General features: G+C 35.3%; 1 protein-coding gene across 17 annotated transcripts in view; it reads left to right on the top strand.

Annotated features, from left to right (window-relative positions):
* Window positions 1-24,136, top strand: part of REV3L (REV3 like, DNA directed polymerase zeta catalytic subunit) — a 189,342-nt gene that overhangs the window by 107,252 nt on the left and 57,954 nt on the right. For 14 of the 17 annotated variants that reach the window (XR_012433354.1, XR_012433355.1, XM_005551601.5 and 11 more), the window contains 7 exons: window positions 1,176-1,318; window positions 2,280-6,438; window positions 10,865-11,772; window positions 13,533-13,612; window positions 14,932-15,057; window positions 20,148-20,340; window positions 22,083-22,194. Coding sequence is in view for 13 of the 17 variants with exons in the window: in XM_005551601.5 (XP_005551658.3) it covers window positions 1,176-1,318; window positions 2,280-6,438; window positions 10,865-11,772; window positions 13,533-13,612; window positions 14,932-15,057; window positions 20,148-20,340; window positions 22,083-22,194 (5,721 nt within the window). In the remaining 4 variants the exon portion in view is untranslated. Of the gene's footprint in view, window positions 1-1,175; window positions 1,319-2,279; window positions 6,439-10,864; window positions 11,773-13,531; window positions 13,613-13,862; window positions 13,962-14,931; window positions 15,058-20,147; window positions 20,341-22,082; window positions 22,195-24,136 lie in introns of those variants that run through there. The other 3 variants (XM_065542889.2, XR_012433357.1, XR_012433356.1) reach the window with 3 other exon arrangements.

Genomic DNA, 24,136 nt, shown 5'->3' with positions numbered 1-24,136 from the left:
GAGAGAGACTGAATAGTAGAAGCATAGTGTCCAGAAAATGATTTAGTTAATTCTACTCTTTATATTGGATATTATATTCTGTGCTGATCACCATATTTTAAGAATACTGAAAAAGGAAAGGGAAAGAAGAGGAAGAAAACTAGAAGGATCTGTAAGCATTGTCACTTTTGAAGAACTTTTGAATGGAGACTGTTTGATCTAATTAGAATTACAAGATGAATGAGAAATGCCTTTATGTATTTTAAAGATTATCGTGTGGAAAATGGCATCAACCTGCTGTGTATAGCTACAGAGAACAAAATAGGAATTATGTATGGAAGTTGAAAGAGTTTGTGTATTACAAGAAGACAACTATTAACAATTAAAGCTATTAACAATGGAAAGATTGCCCTGTGAGACAGCAAGCCCCTTATATAGATTATGTAAAAACAGAGATTGCCTCAGGTTCATTAAAAAATCAGGTTTTTGCATTGGATAGAAAGTTGGACTAGACCTCTGATACCTCTTTCAGCTCTTAAGGGAGTGATTTTTATGATAAATTGTGATTTGCAAAGGCTTAGTGGAAAAAGAGTTCCAGTATAATAAAATAATAATAATTTCAAATAGTTGAGATTAGTGAAAGAAAAAATTGGATATGGATAGGAAAAAAGTTTGCCCATTCAATTAAAAGGGAAAGCATCAAGTTAATATCAATATGAGATGAAACTTAAAGAAACTGGACTTCACTGCCCCTCTGAATTTCTCAGTAACCCTACTTTATAGTTACTGTCAGATTGACTGAACACCTTTACTACTTCCTATTTATTCTCTCTTCTTCAATATTTTCTCTTCAGCCCTGACCTCAGTGCCCCTTCACTCATCTCTTTGTTCTTATTTCTTGCAATTCAGAATGCAGGAATTGTGGTGTATTTCAGCTCACATGAAAGAGATTATAAAGTGTAATTATAATAATTCTTTGTAAGTTGCTATAGTGAGACATGTTAATAAAGCAAAGTAAATATGCTTTTCTAGAAGTTACAATTTTCAGGGGTTTTTTATTGTTTTACTATAGAGTAACTTAGATACATTATTATAGTTAACTTACATTATTATAGAGTTAACTTAGATACATGATTTGCATCTGAGATGGTCTTTTCTAATGATCATGCTCACTAGTGAATTTTAATATTCTCCAGATCACTGTGCAGAAATACCCACAGAAGTTCAACTGAAGATGATGACTCATCTTCAGAAGAAGAAATGGAATGGAGTGATAACAGTTTGCTTCTAGCCAATCTTTCTATACCTCAGTTAGATGGAACTGCAGATGAAAATAGTGGTAAGTAAACAAGTCTACTGTGAGAAATTGGTTAGTTAGGATCTAAAAATATATTTGATTTTGAGGTCAGGCGCTCTGGCTCACACCTGGAATCCCAGCATTCTGGGAGTCCAAGGTGAGAGGATCACTTGAATTCAGGAGTTCGAGACCAGCCTAGGCACCATAGTGGGACCCTGTCTCTAAAAAACTAAAAAAAAAATTAGCCCAGCATAATGGTGCATGCCTGTAGCCCCAGCTACTCAGGAGGCTGAGGTGGGAGGCTTACATGAGCCCAAGAGTTTGAGGCTGCAGTGAGCTGTGATTGCTCCACAGCATTCCAGCCTAGGCAACAGAGCAAGACCCTGCCTCCAAAAAAATAAATAAATAAATAAATAAATAAATATGATTTTGAAACTTTAATCATACTTTCTATTGATTTTGAAACTGTAATCATACTTTCTATATAGTTGGCTAAGTGAGGCTATAGTGATGTTTCGTCCCTCAGGATTTTTTTCTTTTGAAAGAATGTAGATATATGGTTTGTTTCTCATTTCTAAAAGGATATAACATTTGTTGATCACTGATTTCAAGCTTTGAAAACTTTAATGTTTGTTGTGTAAGTAGAATAATAAACTAAAAAATATGCTCAGTTTATTTGAAGTGATAATGTAAAGCATATTACTTTATGAACATTTTTAAAGTGACAGTATTTTTCCCTTATTCCCCAAAGGCACTAAATAGTAATATAATCTATTTCTGATCAATTGAATATGTGTTTAAAATGATGACTCATAATTGTAACTATATTTAGATTGAGTCATTAATGATAAACATTACCTTTTTGTTAAGATAGCCGTTTTAAACATGCAAACTTAATTTTATGTAATTTTTTCATAGTGATAGCATTAATATCTTGGTGTGGGAAAATGTCTTAAAAATTAAGAGTAAAATGAAATAAACTGTTTTTCCCTCCTCATTTCAGACAATCCATTGAACAACGAAAACTCTAGAACCCACTCTTCTGTAATTGCAACAAGCAAGCTATCAGTTAAACCCTCCATCTTTCACAAAGATGCTGCTACGTTAGAACCCTCATCTTCTGCTAAGATTACCTTTCAGTGTAAACACACAAGTGCCCTTTCTTCCCATGTTTTGAACAAGGAAGATTTAATTGAAGACCTTTCACAGACAAATAAAAATATAGAAAAAGGTCTAGATAATTCAGTCACTTCTTTTACAAACGAAAGCACTTACTCTGTGAAATACCCTGGATCTTTAAGCAGTACTGTTCATTCAGAAAATTCTCATAAAGAGAATAGTAAGAAAGAGATCCTCCCAGTGTCTTCCTGTGAAAGTAGTATTTTTGATTATGAAGAAGATATTCCATCTGTTACAAGACAAGTACCAAGTAGAAAATATACAAACATTAGAAAAATCGAAAAGGATTCCCCTTTTATACATATGCACCGTCACCCTAACGAGAATACATTGGGCAAAAATTCTTTCAACTTTTCTGACTTGAATCATTCAAAAAATAAAGTGTCCTCTGAAGGAAATGAAAAAGGAAACAGCACAGCTCTGAGTAGTTTATTCCCTTCATCATTTACTGAAAATTGTGAATTGCTGTCATGCTCAGGGGAGAATAGAACTATGGTGCATTCTCTTAATAGCACTGCTGATGAAAGTGGACTAAATAAACTTAAAATTAGGTATGAAGAATTTCAAGAACATAAAACAGAAAAGCCAAGCCTCAGCCAGCAAGCAGCACACTATATGTTTTTTCCCAGTGTTGTTCTTTCTAACTGTCTTACTAGACCACAGAAACTATCTCCTGTCACATATAAACTACAGCCTGGCAATAAACCATCCCGGTTAAAATTGAATAAAAAGAAACTTGCAGGTCATCAGGAGACTTTTACCAAAAGTAGTGAGACTGGATCTACGAAAGATAATAGTATACAAAATAATCCTTGTAATAGTAATCCTGAGAAGGATAGTGCATTCGCCAGTGATTTAACTAAAACCTCTCGTGGAGCTTTTGAAAATAAAACACCCACAGATGGTTTTATAGACTGTCACTTTGGAGATGGAACGTTAGAAACTGAGCAGTCCTTTGGACTATATGGAAATAAATACACACTTAGAGCCAAACGCAAGGTAAATTATGAGACTGAAGATAGTGAGTCGAGTTTTGTAACACACAACTCAAAAATTAGTCTACCTCATCCCATGGAAATTGGTGAAAGTTTAGATGGAACTCTCAAATCTCGAAAACGAAGAAAAATGTCTAAAAAGCTGCCTCCTGTCATCATAAAGTATATTATTATTAATAGATTTAGAGGGAGAAAAAATATGCTTGTGAAGCTAGGAAAAATAGACGCTAAAGAAAAACAAGTAATATTAACAGAAGAAAAAATGGAACTATATAAAAAGCTTGCACCTTTGAAGGACTTTTGGCCAAAAGTTCCCGACTCGCCTGCAACCAAATATCCCATTTATCCACTAACACCAAAGAAAAGTCACAGAAGAAAGTCAAAACATAAGTCTGCTAAGAAAAAAACTGGTAAGCAACAAAGGACAAATAATGAAAATATCAAGAGAACTTTGTCTTTCAGGAAAAAACGGTCACATGCTCTTCTTTCTCCTCCCTCACCATCTTACAATGCTGAAACCGAAGATTGTGACTTGAATTATAGTGATGTTATGTCTAAACTAGGTTTTCTTTCTGAGAGAAGCACAAGTCCCATAAATTCTTCTCCACCTCGCTGCTGGTCTCCCACAGATCCAAGAGCTGAAGAAATCATGGCTGCTGCAGAAAAAGAGGCAATGCTTTTTAAGGGTCCTAATGTGTATAATAAGACTGTTAATTCTCGTATAGGAAAAAATAGTCGTGCAAGAGCACAGGTTAAGAAATCAAAAGCAAAGCTCGTTAATCCCTCTGTAGTTACTAAGAAAAGGAACAAACGAAATCAGACAAATAAACTAGTAGATGATGGAAAAAAGAAACCAAGAGCAAAACAAAAAACAAATGCGAAAGGTACATCGAGAAAGCATATAACACTTAAGGATGAAAAAATAAAATCTCAGTCTGGTGCTGAAGTTAAGTTTGTACTGAAACACCAGAATGTGTCTGAATTTGCAAGTAGTTCTGGAGGCGCTCAATTACTTTTTAAACAGAAAGATATGCCACTAATGGGCTCTGCTGTAGATCATCCCCTTTCTGCTCCCCTACCCACTGGAATTAATGCACAACAGAAGTTATCTGGCTGCTTTTCTTCTTTCTTAGAAAGCAAGAAGTCTGTAGATGTGCAGACATTCCCCAGTTCACGAGATGATTTGCATCCATCAGTTGTTTGTAATTCTATAGGACCTGGAATCTCAAAAATTAATGTTCAAAGACCTCATAATCAAAGTGCTATATTTACTCTAAAGGAATCAACCTTAATTCAGAAAAATGTATTTGACCTTTCCAACCATTTGTCTCAGGTAGCACAGAATACACAGATATCTTCGGGTATGTCTTCAAAGATAGAAGATAATGCAAATAATATACAAAAAAACTATTTGTCATCAATCGGAAAGTTAAGTGAATATCGCAATTCCCTAGAATCAAAGCTGGACCAAGCATATACCCCTAATTTTTTGCATTGCAAAGATAGTCAGCAGCAGATTGTGTGCATAGCAGAGCAGTCAAAGCACAGTGAAACTTGTTCTCCGGGAAATACAGCTTCAGATGAAAGCCAAATGCCTAATAATTGCTTTGTAACTTCCTTGAGAAGTCCAATCAAACAAATAGCATGGGAGCAAAAGCAAAGGGGCTTTATTTTAGATATGTCAAATTTTAAACCTGAAAGAGTAAAACAGAGGTCATTATCAGAAGCAATTTCACAAACCAAAGCACTTTCTCAGTGTAAAAATCGAAATGTGTCAGCACCTTCAGCATTTGGTGAAGGACAGTCTGGACTGGCAGTTCTAAAAGAATTGTTACAAAAAAGACAGCAGAAAGCACAAAATGCAAATATTATACAAGACCCGTTATCTAATAAACACCAACCAAATAAAAATATTTCTGGTTCTCTTGAACATAACAAAGCAAATAAACGGACACGATCGGTAACAGCCCCAAGAAAACCTCGAACTCCCAGAAGTACAAAACCAAAAGAAAAAATCCCCAAACTTCTCAAAGTAGACTCTTTAAATTTACAAAACTCTAGCCAGTTGGATAACTCCGTATCAGATGATAGTCCCATCTTTTTTTCAGATCCAGGTTTTGAAAGTTGTTATTCACTTGAAGATAGTTTATCTCCTGAACATAATTATAATTTTGATATTAACACAATAGGTCAGACTGGATTTTGTAGCTTTTACTCTGGAAGTCAGTTTGTCCCAGCTGATCAGAATTTGCCTCAGAAGTTCCTAAGTGATGCTGTTCAGGATCTTTTTCCAGGACAAGCTATAGAAAAAAATGAGTTTTTAAGTCATGACAACCAGAAATGTGAAGAAGACAAGCATACTACGGACTCAGCCTCATGGATTAGATCTGGTACTTTAAGTCCTGAAATTTTTGAGAAATCATCCATAGATAGTATTGAGAATCATCGCCACAACCAGTGGAAAAATAGCTTTCATCCTCTAACAACTCGGTCTAATTCAATAATGGATTCTTTCTGTGTTCAGCAGGCAGAAGACTGTCTAAATGAAAAATCTAGATTGAATAGGAGTTCAGTAAGCAAAGAAGTGTTTCTTAGCCTCCCACAGCCAAACAATTCAGACTGGATTCAAGGTCATACCAGAAAAGAAATGGGACGGTCTCTTGACTCAGCCAATACCTCTTTTACTGCAATACTCTCCTCCCCTGATGGTGAACTTGTGGACATGGCCTGTGAAGATTTAGAACTGTATGTTTCAAGAAACAATGATATGTTGACACCAACTCCTGATAGTTCACCAAGATCTACTAGTTCTCCTTCACAATCTAAAAATGGCAGTTTCACCCCACGAACTGCTCACATTCTGAAACCACTTATGTCCCCACCAAGTAGGGAAGAAATTATGGCAACTTTGTTGGATCATGACCTTTCAGAGACTATTTACCAGGAGCCATTTTGCAGTAATCCTTCTGATGTACCAGAAAAGCCCAGGTAATCAGTTATTTTTTTCCCTTGGGTCACTCTGAATTACTATAATATATAAAATTATGCTATAGGGATTGAAAAAAAAAGAATATAATGTGTATATGTAAAGAATATAACATTTGGTTACCTGATTACTAGTTTTCTGTGATACTGTATTTTTAAGTATATCATTGTGGAAAGTATTTCTGATTACAGACTTACTAAGAAAATTCAAAAATTAACTGGATGGTTACACCTGGAGAAGTTTATGTAAGTTGACTTGGATCTACCATTATTTAACACTATGTCTTCATTAAAAATTAGAGGTGCTCACTCTAAAGATGTCATGATACTTTAAAAGGATTACAATGATCATTGTTTAAATGGTATTTAATTTTTAAATGTTAAACTTTTATACCATTTTAAAAGAACTTCATTTTCAAATGTTTTGAAAATGAGCATATATGTATTTTAAGTATTCCTCTGATATATCTCTAAATGAAGATCATTTTAAGTTGTTTCTATTATAAACCACTTTTCATGTGGTTTCAATATCTTGCATTATATTGTTATTATAGTTTATGCAGTTATTAGCAAATGGACTTTGGTTTCCATTCTCCTTTCTTTTAAGAATTTTTTCAGGTGGCCAGGTATGGTGGTGTGCACCTGTAATCCTGGCACTTTGGGAGGCCAAGGTGGGAGGATTGCTTGAGCCCAGGAGTTTGCGACCAGCCCAGGCAAAAAAGTGAGACTCTGTCTCTACAAAAAAGTAGGCTGGGCACAGTGGCTCACGCCTGTAATCCCAGCACTTTGGGAGGCCGAGGTGGGCAGATCACCTGAGGTCAGGAGTTCAAGACCAGCCTAGCCAACATGGTGAAACCCTGTCTCTACTAAAAATACAAAAATTAGCTGGCCATGGTGGCAGGCGCCTGTAATCCCAACTACTCAGGAGGCTGAGACAGGAGAATCACTTGAACCCAGGAGGTGGAGGTTGCAGTGAGCCGAGATCACGCCACTGTACTTTGTTACCTGGGCAACAAAGAGTGAAACTCCATCTCAAAAAAAAAAAAAAAAATTAGCTGGGCATGGTGGCATGCACCTGTGGTCCCAGCTACTCAGGACGCTAAGGAAGGAGAATCACTGGAGCCCAGGATGTCAAGGCTGCAGTGAGCTGTGTTCACACCACTGCATTCCAGCTTGGGCAATGGAAAGAGACTTTATCTCAAAAAAAAATCTCTTCAGGGAATTGATAGACAAACATGTGAGCACACGCACACATGCAGCAAATAGCAAAATAGAAATCACAGTAGTGGTTTATTTATCTGTAGTTGAGTAATTGTGTACCACTTTCATCGCCAAGTTAGGACATAACTGATAAAAGCTAAATTGGGTAACGTGGCTTAATCCAGAAAGTTTGAATGATGGTTCTTGTTCCTGCCCCTGTGTCCATGATCTCATATACTTAAACAGTTGCAGAGCAGGCAGTTCATTTCAACCATCCATTCAGAAGCAGAAGAGGATGGCTGGAACTGCTAAGGCAGGCCCTGCCTTAGTCTAAATCTTGGAAAGAGATATGAAGAGCAGCAGAGGCCACACTGCATGTATGCACTGACCTGTGGCAGCACCATCTTCCTGACTCCAGTGGAAAAAAAAAAAAAGAAAGATACAATATGAATATTACACATTTGTTGAAAGCCATAGAAAGTACCACACCAAGAACGAACCCAAATATAATCTATGGACTTTGGGCAATTACGATGTGTCAAAATAGGTTCATTGATTGTAACACGTGTACCACTGTGGTAGGAGATGGTGATAATGAGGGAGGGCATGTATGTGTGGGCACACAAGGAGTATATGGGAACCTCTGTACATTCCTTTCAATTTTGCTGTCAACCTAAAGCTGTTAAAATATCTTCAAAAAAATTTAAATTAAAAAAACACGACAGTGAATGCCAGGCTTTTACCCAGCAGATTCACAGTAATTCCTATAGGAATCCATTTAAAAAAGGGGTGAGAGTGTGAAATGATGGATATGTTAATTTGTTTCACGGTAAGAACCGTTTTACTATATACTATATCATATTTTATACCTTAAATATACATGATAAAAATTTATTTTTTTTAATAAAGGGGTGAGAAAATGTTATCAGAAATGTAGAATAAAAGTTCTCTCCTATAATGACTTGAAGTGAAGGGTAGAAATGTTCACCTCCCAGCCCCTTTTCAACACAGTTTTGTTTAGTACCCACATGGAACTCTTTATTTCACTGCTGGGGCATATGAAGTCTGTTCCTTAAACATTAGTTTCCATCATTTTGGGGACTTTGGTGTTATCAGTAGTGATTATGGTATATTTACTTTTAGTTACCAAACTATGTGCTAGTCATTATGTTTGTGTTGTTATTGTCCAACTTTGACACTTGTCCTACAGCTAAAATAAAAAATAATCATTTTTGAAAAATATTTTTTAAAATATGAAACTGTAGGCTGGGCACAGTGGCTCACGCCTGTAATCCCAGCACTCTGGGAGACCAAGGCAGGCGGATCACGAGGTCAGGAGATCGAGACCATCCTGACCAACATGGTGAAACCCCGTCTCTACTAAAAGTGCAAAAATTAGCTGACCATGGTGGCGTGTGCCTGTAATCCCTACTCAAGAGACTGAGGCAGGAGAATCGCTTGAACAGAGAGTCAGAGGTTGCAGTGAGCTAAGATCACGCTCCTGCACTCCAGCCTGGTGACAGAGTAAGACTCTGTCTCAAAAAAAAAAGAAACTATATATTCAATATAGAAAATTTAGGTAGTATGAAAGAAGAAGAAATAAAAATTACACCATTTTTCCATATAGTAACAGCCACCATAATATTTTGATGTGTTTTCTGTTTTCTTTAAAAGTATAGTTTTTAGTTTGTTTTGTTTTGTGAAGTGTGATCTTATTGTAGTCACAGTATTATCCACATTTTTCACTTAACATTATATTGTAAACATTTTCCAAATGAGTTTCTTGAATATTTTAATCGCTGCATGTGTTGCATCATGTATATATTATTGGACAGAAAGATTGTTTGTGATTTTGCCACTATAGATAGTATGTATATTATTATGTATGTTAAGAAGATATTAGCATTTTCTTCTTAAACCATTTCTTGTATTTTGGAGTTTGTCCTTATAGCCCTAGAAGTAGGATTACTGGAAAATATAAGACTCTTGTTACATATTAGGAGATTTTTTTTCCTAGTGAATTATAGCAATTACCATGCTGCTGACAGTACGTAAGAAAACTGAATTCACCACACCTCACCATTTTTTATTCTTGACCTCATTATGACTTCTCTATCCTTAGTATTAGAGTTGGGTATGGTCACTTGGTATGTGTATTCATTTCCTTCAACAGCATTAATTCTTCAACACCAATCATAATTCTGTTTCTGATTTTTCACATTGCCAAGAGTGGATGCAGGGACAGTGCTGGATGCTGGTTATGGAGTTAACTAGTAGGGGCTAAAGTCTTTTCATATAAAGGAGACAGGGTAGCCCTAATGCTTTTCCTTCAGCTTCAGATCTGAAAACATGAATCTAGTTAGTGGAGTTTTATGTAGAGAATGATGGGGACATTTGGGGAATCACACCCTAAGAGAAGTGATTGAAAAAACTATGAATTATCTTTATATCCATAATAAAGTTAACATGAAGAAGTAGAATTATTTTATGTTGCTGTAGTAAGCAGAAATAGTATCAAGGGATTAGAGAAAGAGGTTTTACTTAATATTTATAGCTTTTGGAAATGAAACCAGACTGTTTTCATTAGTGATTTCCCACATATTCATACATTGGTAACATTTAAGCCATGTATCCTGTGGGCTCTGCCATCTCCTAAGTTATGTCAATGTTAATCCCTACCATGGAATGGGAAGAAAGAATTAGATAATTTACCTCAGTTGGTATGTTTTTTTAATGTTTAAGGGATTTGAGAGTACGAAGATTCATTTGAATTGACTCGCTTTGCTAAACTACAAATACTGGAGAATATAGGAAGAAGCTATGAATAATATCCTAGGACATAGTATTTGAATGATAAATTATTGTTTTTATTCATATGTGGTAATAATGGAAAATTACTTTAATATTAGGAGAGGAAAGGAATCTGAAAAGTTTGTTTCATCTCCTTGAAGGACAGAAGGCTTCATTGGGCATTAAAATAAAACAAAAAATACCTTCTCTCCCTAAGATTAATGGTACCTTCCAAAGGAAATTAAGTAGTCGTATACCTGTGAGGAAAAGCATATTGAGACTAAAGATAGAGTGTACCTACATAAAATAGAGGGGGCAGGGAAGATAGAAATGGACATTTTTGAGACTCCAAAAGGGACTTTATCTAGGATATGGAGTTAAATATTTTAGTAATTGCTCTTTGAAACAAAACAGTTGTTCTAAAATATGTTGTTTATAGGGAGATTGGTGGACGGCTCCTCATGGTAGAAACTCGACTTGCAAATGATCTGGCTGAGTTTGAGGGAGACTTTTCCTTGGAAGGACTTCGTCTTTGGAAAACAGCATTCTCAGCAATGACTCAGAATCCAAGGCCAGGGTCACCCCTTCGCAGTGGCCAAGGAGTTGTCAATAAAGGGTCAAGTAATAGCCCTAAGATGGTTGAAGATAAAAAAATTGTGATTATGCCTTGCAAATGTGCCCCAAGTCGACAACTGGTTCAAGTGTGGCTTCAAGCCAAAGAACAATATGAACGTTCCAAGAAACTGCCTAAAACCAAGCCAACTGGAGTTGTAAAATCTGCTGAGAACTTTAGCTCTTCAGTTAACCCAGATGACAAACCTGTAGTGCCTCCAAAAATGGATGTAAGTCCACGTATACTCCCCACTACAGCACATACCAAGGAGGATGTTAATTCTCGGATTGCTTTACAAGCACCAACCACGGGATGTAGTCAAACTGCAAGTGAAAGTCAGATGCTGCCACCAGTTGCCTCTTCAAGTGATCCTGAAAAAGATGAAGATGATGATAACTATTACATTAATTATAGCTCCCCTGATTCTCCTGTAATTCCCCCTTGGCAACAACCAGTATCCCCAGATTCCAAAGCATTAAATGGAGATGATAGACCCTCATCACCAGTAGAGGAGCTGCCTTCATTGGCTGTTGAGAACTTCTTAAAACCAATAAAAGATGGTATACAAAAAAGCCCCTGCAGTGAGCCTCAAGAGCCTCTAGTGATATCTCCAATTACTGCTAGGGCAAGAACTGAGAAATGTGAATCACTTTGCCTTCATAGTACACCAATCATACAGAGAAAACTTCTGGAAAGGCTTCCTGAAGCAACTGGCCTTAGCCCATTATCAACAGGTAAGTGTACACATAACAGGAAGTCTCCATAATTGTTCTTCAGAAATAGAAATGAAGATAACATTAGACTGAAATGAAAATCAGAGCTTTTTAAATGAAGGTATAGCTCAGCAAGTATTTTTTGTTGTATCTTAGAAAGTCGTCACATGACAATTCTCTGCTGTGTAATCTACTTATATTTGCTTCCATCCTGTCTTCCTTGTGGGTGAAATACAGGAGCCCTCTCAAAAGGCTTATCTTCTCAACCTGACTTTCCTGTTGGCTTTTATACATACCCAGGTCTCCCACATTTTAAAACAGAAACAAAAAACCTGCCTTGACCTCACGTCTCCAGCCAGCTTCTACTCTTTCTCCTCCCCTTCAAAGCCAAATTTCTTAAAAGATTTATCTAATTCGACAACTCCAGTTATTTACCTCCTACTCATTTCTCAGCCCACTCTAAACTGAATTCTGCCCCTGTCATTCTACATTATAGCTCTTGTAAAGATTCCCAGTAAACTTATAGCTAAAACCAGTAGATGTTCCTGAGTCTTACCATATGTCCTCTAAGCAGCCATTTTCTCATTGACCCTACCTTCCTTCTTGGAGCTGCTTCTCCACTTGGCTTTCCTCCTGCTTCTGTTTTTTCCCACTTGATTTTCTCATTATTCTCAGTTGTTATCTAAATGTTGGAGTTTATTAAGGCTTGATCTTAAGCCTTCTTTACATCTTTCTCTAAATGATCTAATTCCTGTCCTCAGGATTACTACAGATAACTTGCAAATTTATATTTCCAGTTCAGACCTCTCTTTTAAGCTCGAGAACACTATGTCCAACTACCTATCTGACATTTCCACTTGAATGCTAAATGGCACCTCAAGATTAGTATTTTAAAAACCAATTCATGATCTCACTGCATACGTTCACCACTACCTCCCCAACATACTTATGTATACATGCCTCCACATAAAAACCCATCGGGCCTTCTTTCAGTTTTCCTTATTTCAATGAATAGTGCCATCATCTCTCAGTTACACAAGTAAGAAATATAGAATTTATTTTTAATACTCACCTCATTCCCTCACTACCCACCTTGTAGTTTCTAGTCCCTATCCAGGCCTTATCACTTGTTTATCTCCTAAGTAAACCAGATCTATTTACTTTATTGTACTTCTTCCACCACAACTTTAGGCCATACTGTCATCATCTCTTGTCTGGGCTCCTGCACCAGCCATTTTATCTAAGTAATTTCCAATTCTTTTGCACAGTAATCAGGGAAAAATCCCCACTCTGTTCCTAGTTAATTACTACTCTCTTCAGATTTTACCTCCAGGAAACCTTCCCTAATCTCGACTACATAAAAATTCCCAATTATATTCCCCTTTGTTGTAGTAATGCAGTTATAAATTTATTTTTCTAGTTTGATGAATGTCTGATTCTCTCTCTAGACCCCATGAGGGCACAGATTATGTCTTTTCTTCCTCATCATAGGTACTTGATAAGTAAGTGAATAAATGAATTAAACAGTTCTGTAGGTTAATGACTGAGGTATAAAACTCAGTAATTAAAATATAAACGTATTTAAAATACAAAATGTTAAAATGTTATTTTGGTGGGTATCAGAGGTTTGAATTTCATTTTTAAATTATGAAATTTTGGGGGGAATTCATAGGACAGCACCCACAAGTGGTACTTAAGTGTTTGGAACAACAAAAAGTTTTTTAAAAACCAGAAGCAGGTAATTTTGATATACATGTTAAATATGAAATTTCTTTCTACAGAACCAAAAACACAGAAGTTGAGTAATAAGAAAGGAAGTAATACTGACACTCTTAGAAGAGTACTCTTAACACAAGCAAAGGTAACTATACTAAACATTTTTAAAGATCAGTGGAAGATCCAGTCTTATTCCTAGATTTCAGTTAGATAATTGATAACTATGTCTCAATTAAAAAATTTTTGTTACTTAAATTTTTGCATCATTATTTGCATATCTTTGAGACAACAAAAATTTGCCTTTTTTTAGTTTTTTTTTTTTTTTTTTTTTTTTTTTTTTTTTTTTTTGCTGTTGGGATCTAAAAGATTCTTATATGTAAATACAAATATTACAGAGAAAGTGAATATGATAGCCAAAATGTGGATTATGAGGATACAAATACATTAACTGATTACTGGCAAAATCAGAACAATCCAATGACAGCAGAGCTCAAGTAAGTGATTTTTGATCCCACCAAAAATATATCCTTTTTCTTGGTTTATTACTTTTTTCTAAAATATAACCTTATTGATTTTTTAAAATTTATTTTACTAAGTAGCAAAAGAAAGCAACATTATTTACTACTGAAACTCTGGAAAGTCGCAGATGTCTTTATTCAAATACTAAAAATATGACAAAACTTAGAATTATATGGTTATATGAAAGAAGTATACATTGGACATGCATCCTTGGAAATATATGCTAGAAATCACTTATATATTGGCGACTTCTTATAAATGTCGTTAACTACATAAAATATATTTTAGTATTTCTTTGAGATTATAAAACTTTTTAAACTTTCATTTATAAAATAGTATTGAATTACAAGCTACATATATTAAAAAATACTGTATCAGTGTGTTGTGAACATAACACTTTGGGAGAAACAGTTAATAGATTTAGAAATCAGAAAAAAAAATTTTGTGAGGAAAGGAAAGATGCCATTTTTTTCTCAATCTTGGAAGATTATTTACATTGTCTTATTTAATTCATCTTTCAGACACATGTTGTATTAGGGTAAAATACAAATCAATATTTCAAATCTTTTTCAAACTTTAGCCAAAGTAGTTGGAAATATATTGATTGCTTGCTTGTCTTACTTTCAAGAAAGGTCAAGATAAATGTCCATGTGGTATAAATGTCAACTCCCTACAAAACTATTATTTTCAGTATTGGGGGCTTCTGAACTGAGAGATAACATATGGTTTACTTATATTTCCACATATATCCAGTTCTGATATCTTTGTTAGCATGAAAATAACATTAATAAATACAGTTTCTCCTTGAATTTAGAGATGATATTAGTTTACCATTTATTACCAAACACATAAAGCATATTATGTGGGAATAAGTAATCAAAAGAAAAATGATTGCTCACGTATCTTTTTCTGGCTGTGTGTGTGTGTGTGTGTTTTTTTTTATAGAATCAATTTGCAGCAGTAAATACCCCACAGAAAGAAACTTCTCAGATTGATGGACCATCTTTAAACAATACTTACGGTTTCAAAGTCAGCATACAAAACTTACAGGAGGCAAAAGCTTTACATGAGGTAAAACTGCAACAGTAAGGACACATACATTGTGTTCAATTTAACTCCTCTTTTATTCTATAAAACAAGTATGGAATTTTTTTAACGAGGAAGGAATATATTGAATTCTATCCTATTAATCTTCATCTTGTTCTCATTTTCTTACTATTTTGTATATTTACATGTTTATGTACAATAGAGAAACTTAAAGAATTTAAGTTGCTGAGACTGCTTTGTGATTTCATATCTTTCACAAATCTCATAACTGAAATTCAGCTTATGGACATTAAAATAAGAAAAGATTTTTGGGAGGTGAAGGTGGGACGATCCCTTGAGTCGAGGAGTTTAAGACTATCCTGGGCTACGTAGGAAGACCCTGTCTCTACCAAAAAATAAAAATAAAATTAGACACGCACCTATAGTCTCAGCTATTTAGGAGGCTGAGGTGGGAGGATCACTTGACCCTGGGAGTTCGAGGCTGCAGTGAGCTATGATTGTGCCACTACACTCCAGCCCAGGCTACAGACAGAGCAAGACTCTGTCTCTTTGGGGAGAAACAAAAAAAGACTGTATTTTGGGGATTATTATATTAAGATGTTATATCACATCTGAAATGTGATATTTACTTGTATTTTCTGTTTGATTGGCTCAGTGGATTAGAGCTTGCTACAAAAGAGGATAAATTCATTCATTCACATACTCTCTATATAACCCAGCTATCTTCACAGCACAGGCTGTCTGCCAAAGACTAGGACTTTGCAAAAATATACGTCAGCCACAGTATGCATTGGAAAGAATATGTGAATGGGTCACTATAAATTTATTTGTATGCAGAAAACAAACTCAAAGTACATATCTGACTGGCAGTAAGGTAGAAATCGAAGTATATTTTCATTGTTTACACCTGTGCTGTCATATGGTAGCCACTACCAGCATGGATATTGAGAACTTAAAATTTGGCTTATACAACTGAAGAACTGAATTTTAAACTTTATTTAATTTTAATTTAGATTTTAAAACATAGTTGACTCAAAGTATGTTTGGAACAACTTAGGTATGTAATACTATTTTTTACTCTAAGTTTTATGAAATTAAGTATAGATCAAGTATTTCTGTAGAAAATTTAGCATGCACAGTGAGATGCTAGAAGGATCTAGCATCTCATACTGATACATACTGATTTCAAAGACTTCATGGAAAGAATAAAATATTTTATTAGTAATTTTTATGTTGATTATATGTTGAAAGAATAATATTTTAAATATATTGGATCAAAGTGTTTTTAAATTAATTTAACCTATTTTTATTTTTTGAAATATGACTACTAGAAAACTTTAAGTTACATGTGACTTTTATTATATTTCTGTTGGACAGTGCTAGTTTTATACAGTCATTTTATGTCTTTGCTCTTAAAGCAGAAGATTAGTAATCACCTTTAAGTTATAATTCAATTTTTAAGTGTAGTTTTTTTTCTCAAGTCAATTCTGTTGTAAACTGTTCTAGGGGTTAGATTAACTAAACAGGGAAAATTTTTTTTTTTTTTTTTTTTTTGAGGCGGAGTCTCGCTCTGCCCTCCAGGCTGGAGTGCAGTGGCGCGATCTCGGCTCACTGCAAGCTCCGCTTCCCAGGCTCACTCCATTCTCCTGCCTCAGCCTCCCAGGTAGCTGGGACTACAGGTGCCCGCCACCACGCCTGGCTAATTTTTTGTATTTTTAGTAGAGATGGAGTCTCACCGTGTTAGCCAGGATGGTCTCAATCTCCTGACCTCGTGATCCACCCACCTCGGCCTCCCAAAGTGCTGGGACTACAAGCGTGAGCCACCGCGCCTGGCCTGAGGGAAAAATTTTAATATTGTCCTCCTTTTTTCTTCAAATTTGAACTGAAAATTATGATTTTTTAGAATTAGGTCGGAACATAGTCTCTTATTTATTCATTTGCACATTTTTCTCATTCAACAACATCCATACATTTTCTGTTTTATACCTATGTCTATACTGGCCCCTGAAGCCTACATAAATTCAGTGATAAATTCAGTAATACATACCATCAAATGCACACTTGAGATTAGCAAATTTTTTAAAACTATTAAAAATATGTATTAAAGCAAATTTGATAGACTATAGCAAAAAGATGTGTTACATTTGATTATTCTCTTATTTGAAAAGTATACTTTTCTACATTTTCCTAGGTAACCCTGTTTCAGAACCAGGGGCCCTTTGGAAGTTAAAATCACTCAGGAGGTCTCACTAGTTGCTCTGACAGCTTCTTCCTCCAGTTAACGGGCTTTCCTCATCTCAAGGCACATTCCGAACTGCCGCCCGGTGGTTGAAACAGGAATAAACCAAAGAAAAACTCAACACTGTTCTCTTCCTTTCTCTAGGAAATTGTGCTTGTGGCATTTTCTCCCTGTTTCCATTACCCTAGGATAATCTCTCTTTCTTGTCACGTCAACACTCAGTGCAGAAGACAAGGGTTGTAATCTTTGTCCCCCTTTCTCACCTCCCTCTTGCCTAGTCACACTCACTAAATCTCTCAAGCCATGTCTTTATATAGTTTGCTTTAAAAAAATACTCCCTAAGCACAGTAATGCATTTTGTTATCAAGGAATAGAAATGCAAATTTTGAGTGTGAAAATTTGATCTAGTAAACAAAAATCAACCTCTAAGACCATTTTAACCTAAAATTGTTTTCAGAGTCTTTATGTCTTTTCAGATGTTCACCCTTTTCTTTTTTTTTTTTTTTTTTTTTTGTTTGTTTGTTTGTTTGAAACATAGTCTCACTCTGTCACCCAGGCTGGAATGCAATGGCACGATCTCAGCTCACTTCAACCTCCACCTCCCAGGTTCAAGCAGTTCTCCTGCCTCAGCCTCCCTAGTAGCTGGGATTACAGGCATGTGTCACCACACCCGGCTAATTTTTGTATTTAGTGGAGACCAGGTTTCGCCACATTGGCCAGGCTGGTCTCGAACTTCTGACCTCGGGTGATCCACCTGCCTCAGCCTCCCAAAGTGCTGGGATTACAGGCATAAGCCACCGTGCCCGGCCTCATATGTTCATCCCTTTCTGATGAAACTAGTTGTTTTGTTTTATTTGGGTTTGTGGGAGGAGTTTTCCATTTAAAAATTTTTTATTTACTAAATTAATGCATGCTTATTGTTAAAATTAAATTCTGAAGAGTATGCATTTAAAAGTAAAAGATTTTTCACTTAGCTCTCCATTTCATGTGGTTTGATTTTTTTTAATCCTAATATTTTAAAGTAGAAACAGCAGTATATGTTTCTGAGGAAAGTGGTAGATTTGTATTTGTTTTATTATTATGCCTTATACATGCATAATTGATGTTCTTTTTATTTTAAAAAGTATTTAGTGGCCAGGCACAGTGGCTCACACCGGTAATCCTAGCACTTTGGGAGGTCGAGACAGGAGGATTGCTTGAAGCCAGGAGTTCGAGACCAGCCTGAGCAACAAGGCCCCATCTCTACAGAAAGTTTTATAAATTAGCCGGGCATGGTAATATGTACCTAGAGTCCCAGCTAGTAGGGAAACTGAAGTGAGTGGATCACTTGAGCCCAGGAGTTCAGGGCTGCAGTGAGCTATGATCACACTACTGCATTCCAGCCTGGGCAACAGAGAGAGACCCTGTCTCAAAAAAAAAAAAAAATCTTTAACAAATTTACTAATGAGCATGTGCAATGGTACGTACCAAAAATAATCAGGACAAAAAAATTTGCAATGAAAAGTAAGCTTCCCTCCTACTTCTCCTACTTTAGGCTAGCAATTTCTTTCCCCCAAAGCAATAAGTATGTCTACATTTTTATGTCACTTTTCAGAAATTTTCTATGAATGTGCTTCCATTTTTTCGTGTATAGAAGTTTGCTATATTTACTGGTTCCATTTATCAGTCTATTATAGTTTCTTTTTATATTAGGACGTATAGATCTGCCTCATTCCCTTGAAAATTTTAAAGGTTACAGAATATTCCATTGTATGTATCCTTTATGGATACCACATAATTTATGTAACCTGTCCCCAACAGGTAAACTTCAGTTTTTTTCCGGTCTTTGCTATTATATTCTTGAGTAAACATCCTTGTGCGTATATTTTGTCTACATGTATATCTATCTCTAGGATAAATTTTCAGGGATAGGATTGCCACATCAATGAATTTTAATTTTCATAGAGATTTACCAAATTCTACTCCTGTCGCTAGTCAGAGGCTTGAATTTACGTTTCTTCAACATTTTGCATGCAAGATAAATACAAAACACAAATCCTTTGTTAAATTTATATGATCTGAACAATTACCAATATTGTAACAGTAATCTGTTTTCCATTGCCAGGTACATGTACATGATAAAAAGATGAAGTATAATTCTATCTGTAATCATGAATTTAACCTATATTTTGTTTTTCTTACTCTGTATTGATTTTAGAAAGAAAACTAAGAATTACAGTTAAAAGTTTCTATTGGCATAGAAAAATAAGCATGAAAAGCAAATATTAACATTTTTTGCATTATATGTTAAAGAGAAAATGTGCATGGGTAAAAATCTGGCTGTTGTGTAGTTGACACCATAACAGTTCTTTTTTTTTTTTTTCCAGGAAAAACTATAATTAAAAATCTACCCTAGTATATGCAAAAGTCTAAGTAGCCCTGAAGTAGTAGTGAATTAATTGGTAGGAAATTTAAATTCTATAAAAGTTCTCTTTTTACTTTAAACTACAGGTAAAACCGTATAGTTTAGCTACCTACATGAAGAGTAAAACGTGACAGACTTTGGTTTCAATGTATAACCACTTGGACTAGTCATTCTCTTTCTCAAACAAGAATTGAGAGCTCCTGCATATATTTGAGAAAAATAGTCTAAATATTGTCATTGAGAAATTATGGCAAGAGCAGATTTTCTGAAATAACATCATGAATTGATCTAATCTTGGGAGTAAAAATCTTTTGTTTTAATCTGTGGAGTGCTGAGTTGTGACTTTGTCCTTTATGTCCATTTTTTCTGTAATCTTACATACATATTTCTCTAGAGCCTTAGTGAAACATACTTCTTTGAGCATGTCTTTAAAAAATGTTTTAAAAACATAATATTTATTTGCTTTTATAGATACAAAATCTTACCCTAATCAGTGTGGAGTTGCATGCTCGAACCAGACGAGACTTAGAACCGGATCCCGAATTTGACCCAATCTGTGCTCTGTTTTACTCCATCTCATCTGACGCTCCACTGCCAGATACAGAAAAAACAGAACTCACGGGTGTAATAGTGATTGATAAAGACAAGACAGTTTTCAGTCAAGGTATTGTCTGTTTTTATTAATGATATACCTGCCCACTCTAGGAGGAACCTTTTAATGAGGAATTCCTATGCTGAAGATCCAATCTAAGCAAGCCTGAGGACTCTTTTCTAAAATGTTTGCTGAGATAGGAGTAGAAGATTGTGTATAACTTTGTCCTAGATGTATTATTCTTACTTGAATTAGTCAGAAGCAGCCAGGCACAGTGGTGCCTGCCTGTAGTCCCAGCTACCTGGGAGGCTGGGCAACAGGATAGCTCGAGCCCAGGAGTTTGGGGCTGTAGTGCACTGTGATTGTGCCTATAAATAGACACTACACTCCAGCCTGGGTAACATAGCAAGACCCCATTTATTTATTTATTTTTAAGTTAGAAGCAGTGCAATATAAAGATCTCAATATTTATAATTAGCTTATACAATTTGTTCTAAGTATTATTTTATAAAAATAATTATTACTGATACAGAGTCCACATTATTATGTATCCCTAGATTAGGTGCACAGTCTTCCTTATGTATGCATATGCAAGTATTTTCTTGCTGATAGGAGAGTTTATCTTACTATTATAAGTTAATGGTTCATAAGATACTGTTAAGATGTATTCTTACTTTGCTTATATCTCTTTATCTTTCTTTCTAAGTACATATACTTTTGATTCAGAGGTTCTTCATACAGAATGCCATGTAAGGCATTTTATAAAATACCTACTGTCCCTCTGCAGCTTTCAGTGGTCACCATTACAAGTGAATTCAGTCCACTGAGGAGGAAGTCTTAGCACAGAATACAACCATATTAAGAATTTGCAATTTATTCAGTGATGTGCTTGAGCTGACACATACCAGCTCACAGCCAGTTCTTGGATTTTCATGAATTTTTCAAACTAGTTGCTGTCGCTTTGGCAGTTGGAAATCAGCCATAGGGTCGGGGAGGGGTCGTTACATCATGAAATAGGCCAGCACTAAAAATTAAGGCTTTCTTTTTTTTCCTACAGAGTTGGTGGTTAAACATTTTCATCATACCAGAGATTAAAATGTCCTGTGCTAAGCAAAGCTCTCCTGCTAGGAAGAGTAAAGACAGAAACAAAGTAATACAGGTTCTTCACAAGTGATATGTTATTTTCTTTTCTTTTCTTTTCTTTTCTTTTTTTTTTTTTTTTTTTTTTTGAGATGGAGTCTTGCTCTGTTGCCCAGGTTGGAGTGCAGTGGCGTGATCTCAGCTCACTATAAGCTCCGCCTCATGTGTTCATGCCATTCTCCAGGTTCATGCCTTTCTCCTGCCTCAGCCTCCCGAGTAGCTGACTACAGGCGCCCACCACCATGCCCGGCTAATTTTTGTATTTTTTAGTAGAGACGGCGGGGTTTCGCCATGTTAACCAGGATGGTCTTGATCTCCTGACCTCGTGATCTGCCCACCTCAGCCTCCCAAAGTGCTGGGATTACAGGCTTGAGCCACTGTGCCCAGCCAGTGATATGTCATTTTCTAGGAAATTTTGTGAATGCAGTCTTTTCAGGAGAATAGCTGAAAATATAAAATTTGAATTTTCAGTTGTATATGAAACTAAAAAATCTTTTGAGAGTTTTTTAAAGACATTGGGTTAATTATGTTTTTACTTGGTGGGATGTTTTCTTAATTTGAAGTATTTCAGTAGTACAATTTTACTTAAAAGTAAGCTATAATATTACTTTTATATTTTGAAGGTATATTATTACATAATGTTATATATAATAGACATTTTGTTTATTTTTTAGATATCAGATATCAGACTCCATTACTTATTAGATCTGGAATTACAGGACTCGAAGTCACCTATGCTGCTGATGAGAAGGCACTTTTTCATGAAATTGCACATATAATAAAGAGGTATTGTTTTGTATTATCTGATTTTTCCAGTTTTTATTCAGAGAGTCGTTTCATGCTATTGCAGATAATAGTGAAGACAAAAGTGAAGGTAGGAAGAAAACGAATCCCTTCCTATGGGCCTTGAAAGCAGAGTTACTCTTGGAAAAATTTTATATTCACTTCCCACCACCATCACTATTTTCATCAGACAAGATAGGAAAAGCAGTGTTCTGTTCTCAAGATTGAGGGGCCAGTGAAAGACAAATATTTGTTTAGCCTCTAACTTCCCAGGTGTTCTTGAGGTTTGTTTTTCTATAGTGCTGAAATAATGGAGAACTGTATAAAGTTCCATTGTATTATTCATTAACTAGGTTTCTACCTTAGGAGCCAGCCACCATTTCAGTACCTTTTTTGTTTTGTTTTGTTTTTCTTTTTTAAAGTTTTCTGAGTTCTAAACAAGCCAATCTCTTCAAAAACCTTTGGGATGCATTCTGCGTATAAATTTATCTGTTAATAAATGTTGAACTGTCTATTACATACTCTTGTGCACAGAGCTCCTTAAAAATCTTCTTTTGACCATTTGGTAGTTGGTCCTCAGATTGATAGTAGAATCTTGTCCAAGCTTATGAAAAGAATTTTAACAAAAATATTTTAATTTAAAAATAAAATCATTAAGTGGATCATTTGCATTTTCTCAAGAGTGTAACTCTTGGTAGCCATAGACTCTGTTATTAAATGCTTCACTTTGTAGAAACTTAAGGATTCTGCCCATTGCTAGGTTTAGGTTTTTAGATGTCTAAAGCAAGATAGAAAACACCCTTTGGATCCTGATGTACAGATAAAAGCTGTCCATGAGCATGTTGTTATACTCACCCTTTTTTGTTTTGCTTGTATAGTTGAACTTTATCCTATAAAAACTAAATCAGTGTTCTACACAAAAGATTAAGATGATATTCTACAGACTTGTCATCAGATTGATTCCCAGATGAGTTAACGTAAACCATTCTGAGAATTAGAAAACCAAAACGTGTTTTCTACAAAACAAAATTAAATGACAGAGCATCAAAAATAGTATGCTACTACCCATGACTATGAAGGAAAAAAGAGTAAAGTATTTTTACTATTTATAGCACTGGTGACTAGATAGAGTCCCATCTATTTGAGTTTCGTCATTGTCAGTCCTACCTTTTATCTTCTCACAGAGGTTGTCATCAACATGTCAGATGCTTTCAGTATCCACACTTCTTTTATTTCTGCAAGCAACTCAGAAAAAGAAATATGTAAGAGTTTCAGTCAATACTATTTTGTGTACCAGCACATGTCCAGTAACATCCCTGGACTTGTATGCTTGCCTTTTCCTTGTTAGGTATATTCCCAACGATAGGATTACCTACCAGCATCGAGAAATGTGTCAGTCATTTGCAAGTACAACTTTCTTAAATGTCCATAAAATGAAATGTACTAGTAATTAAGGAAAAAGGGGTAAACAAAACTGTCATAAAAAGGAAAATGTTTAAATGTCAACTTTTCAATTCTATAGTGTTCTTTATATATTAGTCCAAGCAACCCTGCAAAAAGATTGATTATTTCATTCTTTCACACTATTTGTTGTGTACTTACTCAACACAGCCTTTGGAGTCAGCCAGCCCTGTGTTTCTGTCTTGAATAAGTTGCTTAACTCTCTCAACTTTGTTTTCCTAATCTGTAAGATGGGTAGATAATGCACATAAAACTCTTAAACTCATGTCTGGTACTTAGTGAGTACATAAATGTTAACTGTGTGTAAGGGGCAGTGCTAGGTATACTATAAAAACGAATAAAATATATCTTTATTTTTCCATTTTTAATACTTTCTCAAGTGGCAAACACAAAAAGTAATATAAAGTGATATTAAACAAGCAAAACTTAATCTATAATCTTGTCACAATCGTTTTCCTCTTTCTGTATTTCCTTGGACTATTTA

This window comes from Macaca fascicularis, chromosome 4 (assembly GCF_037993035.2).
Source record: "Macaca fascicularis isolate 582-1 chromosome 4, T2T-MFA8v1.1".
NCBI lineage: Eukaryota > Metazoa > Chordata > Mammalia > Primates > Cercopithecidae > Macaca > Macaca fascicularis.
This window is presented reverse-complemented; position numbering and strand designations above follow the sequence as displayed.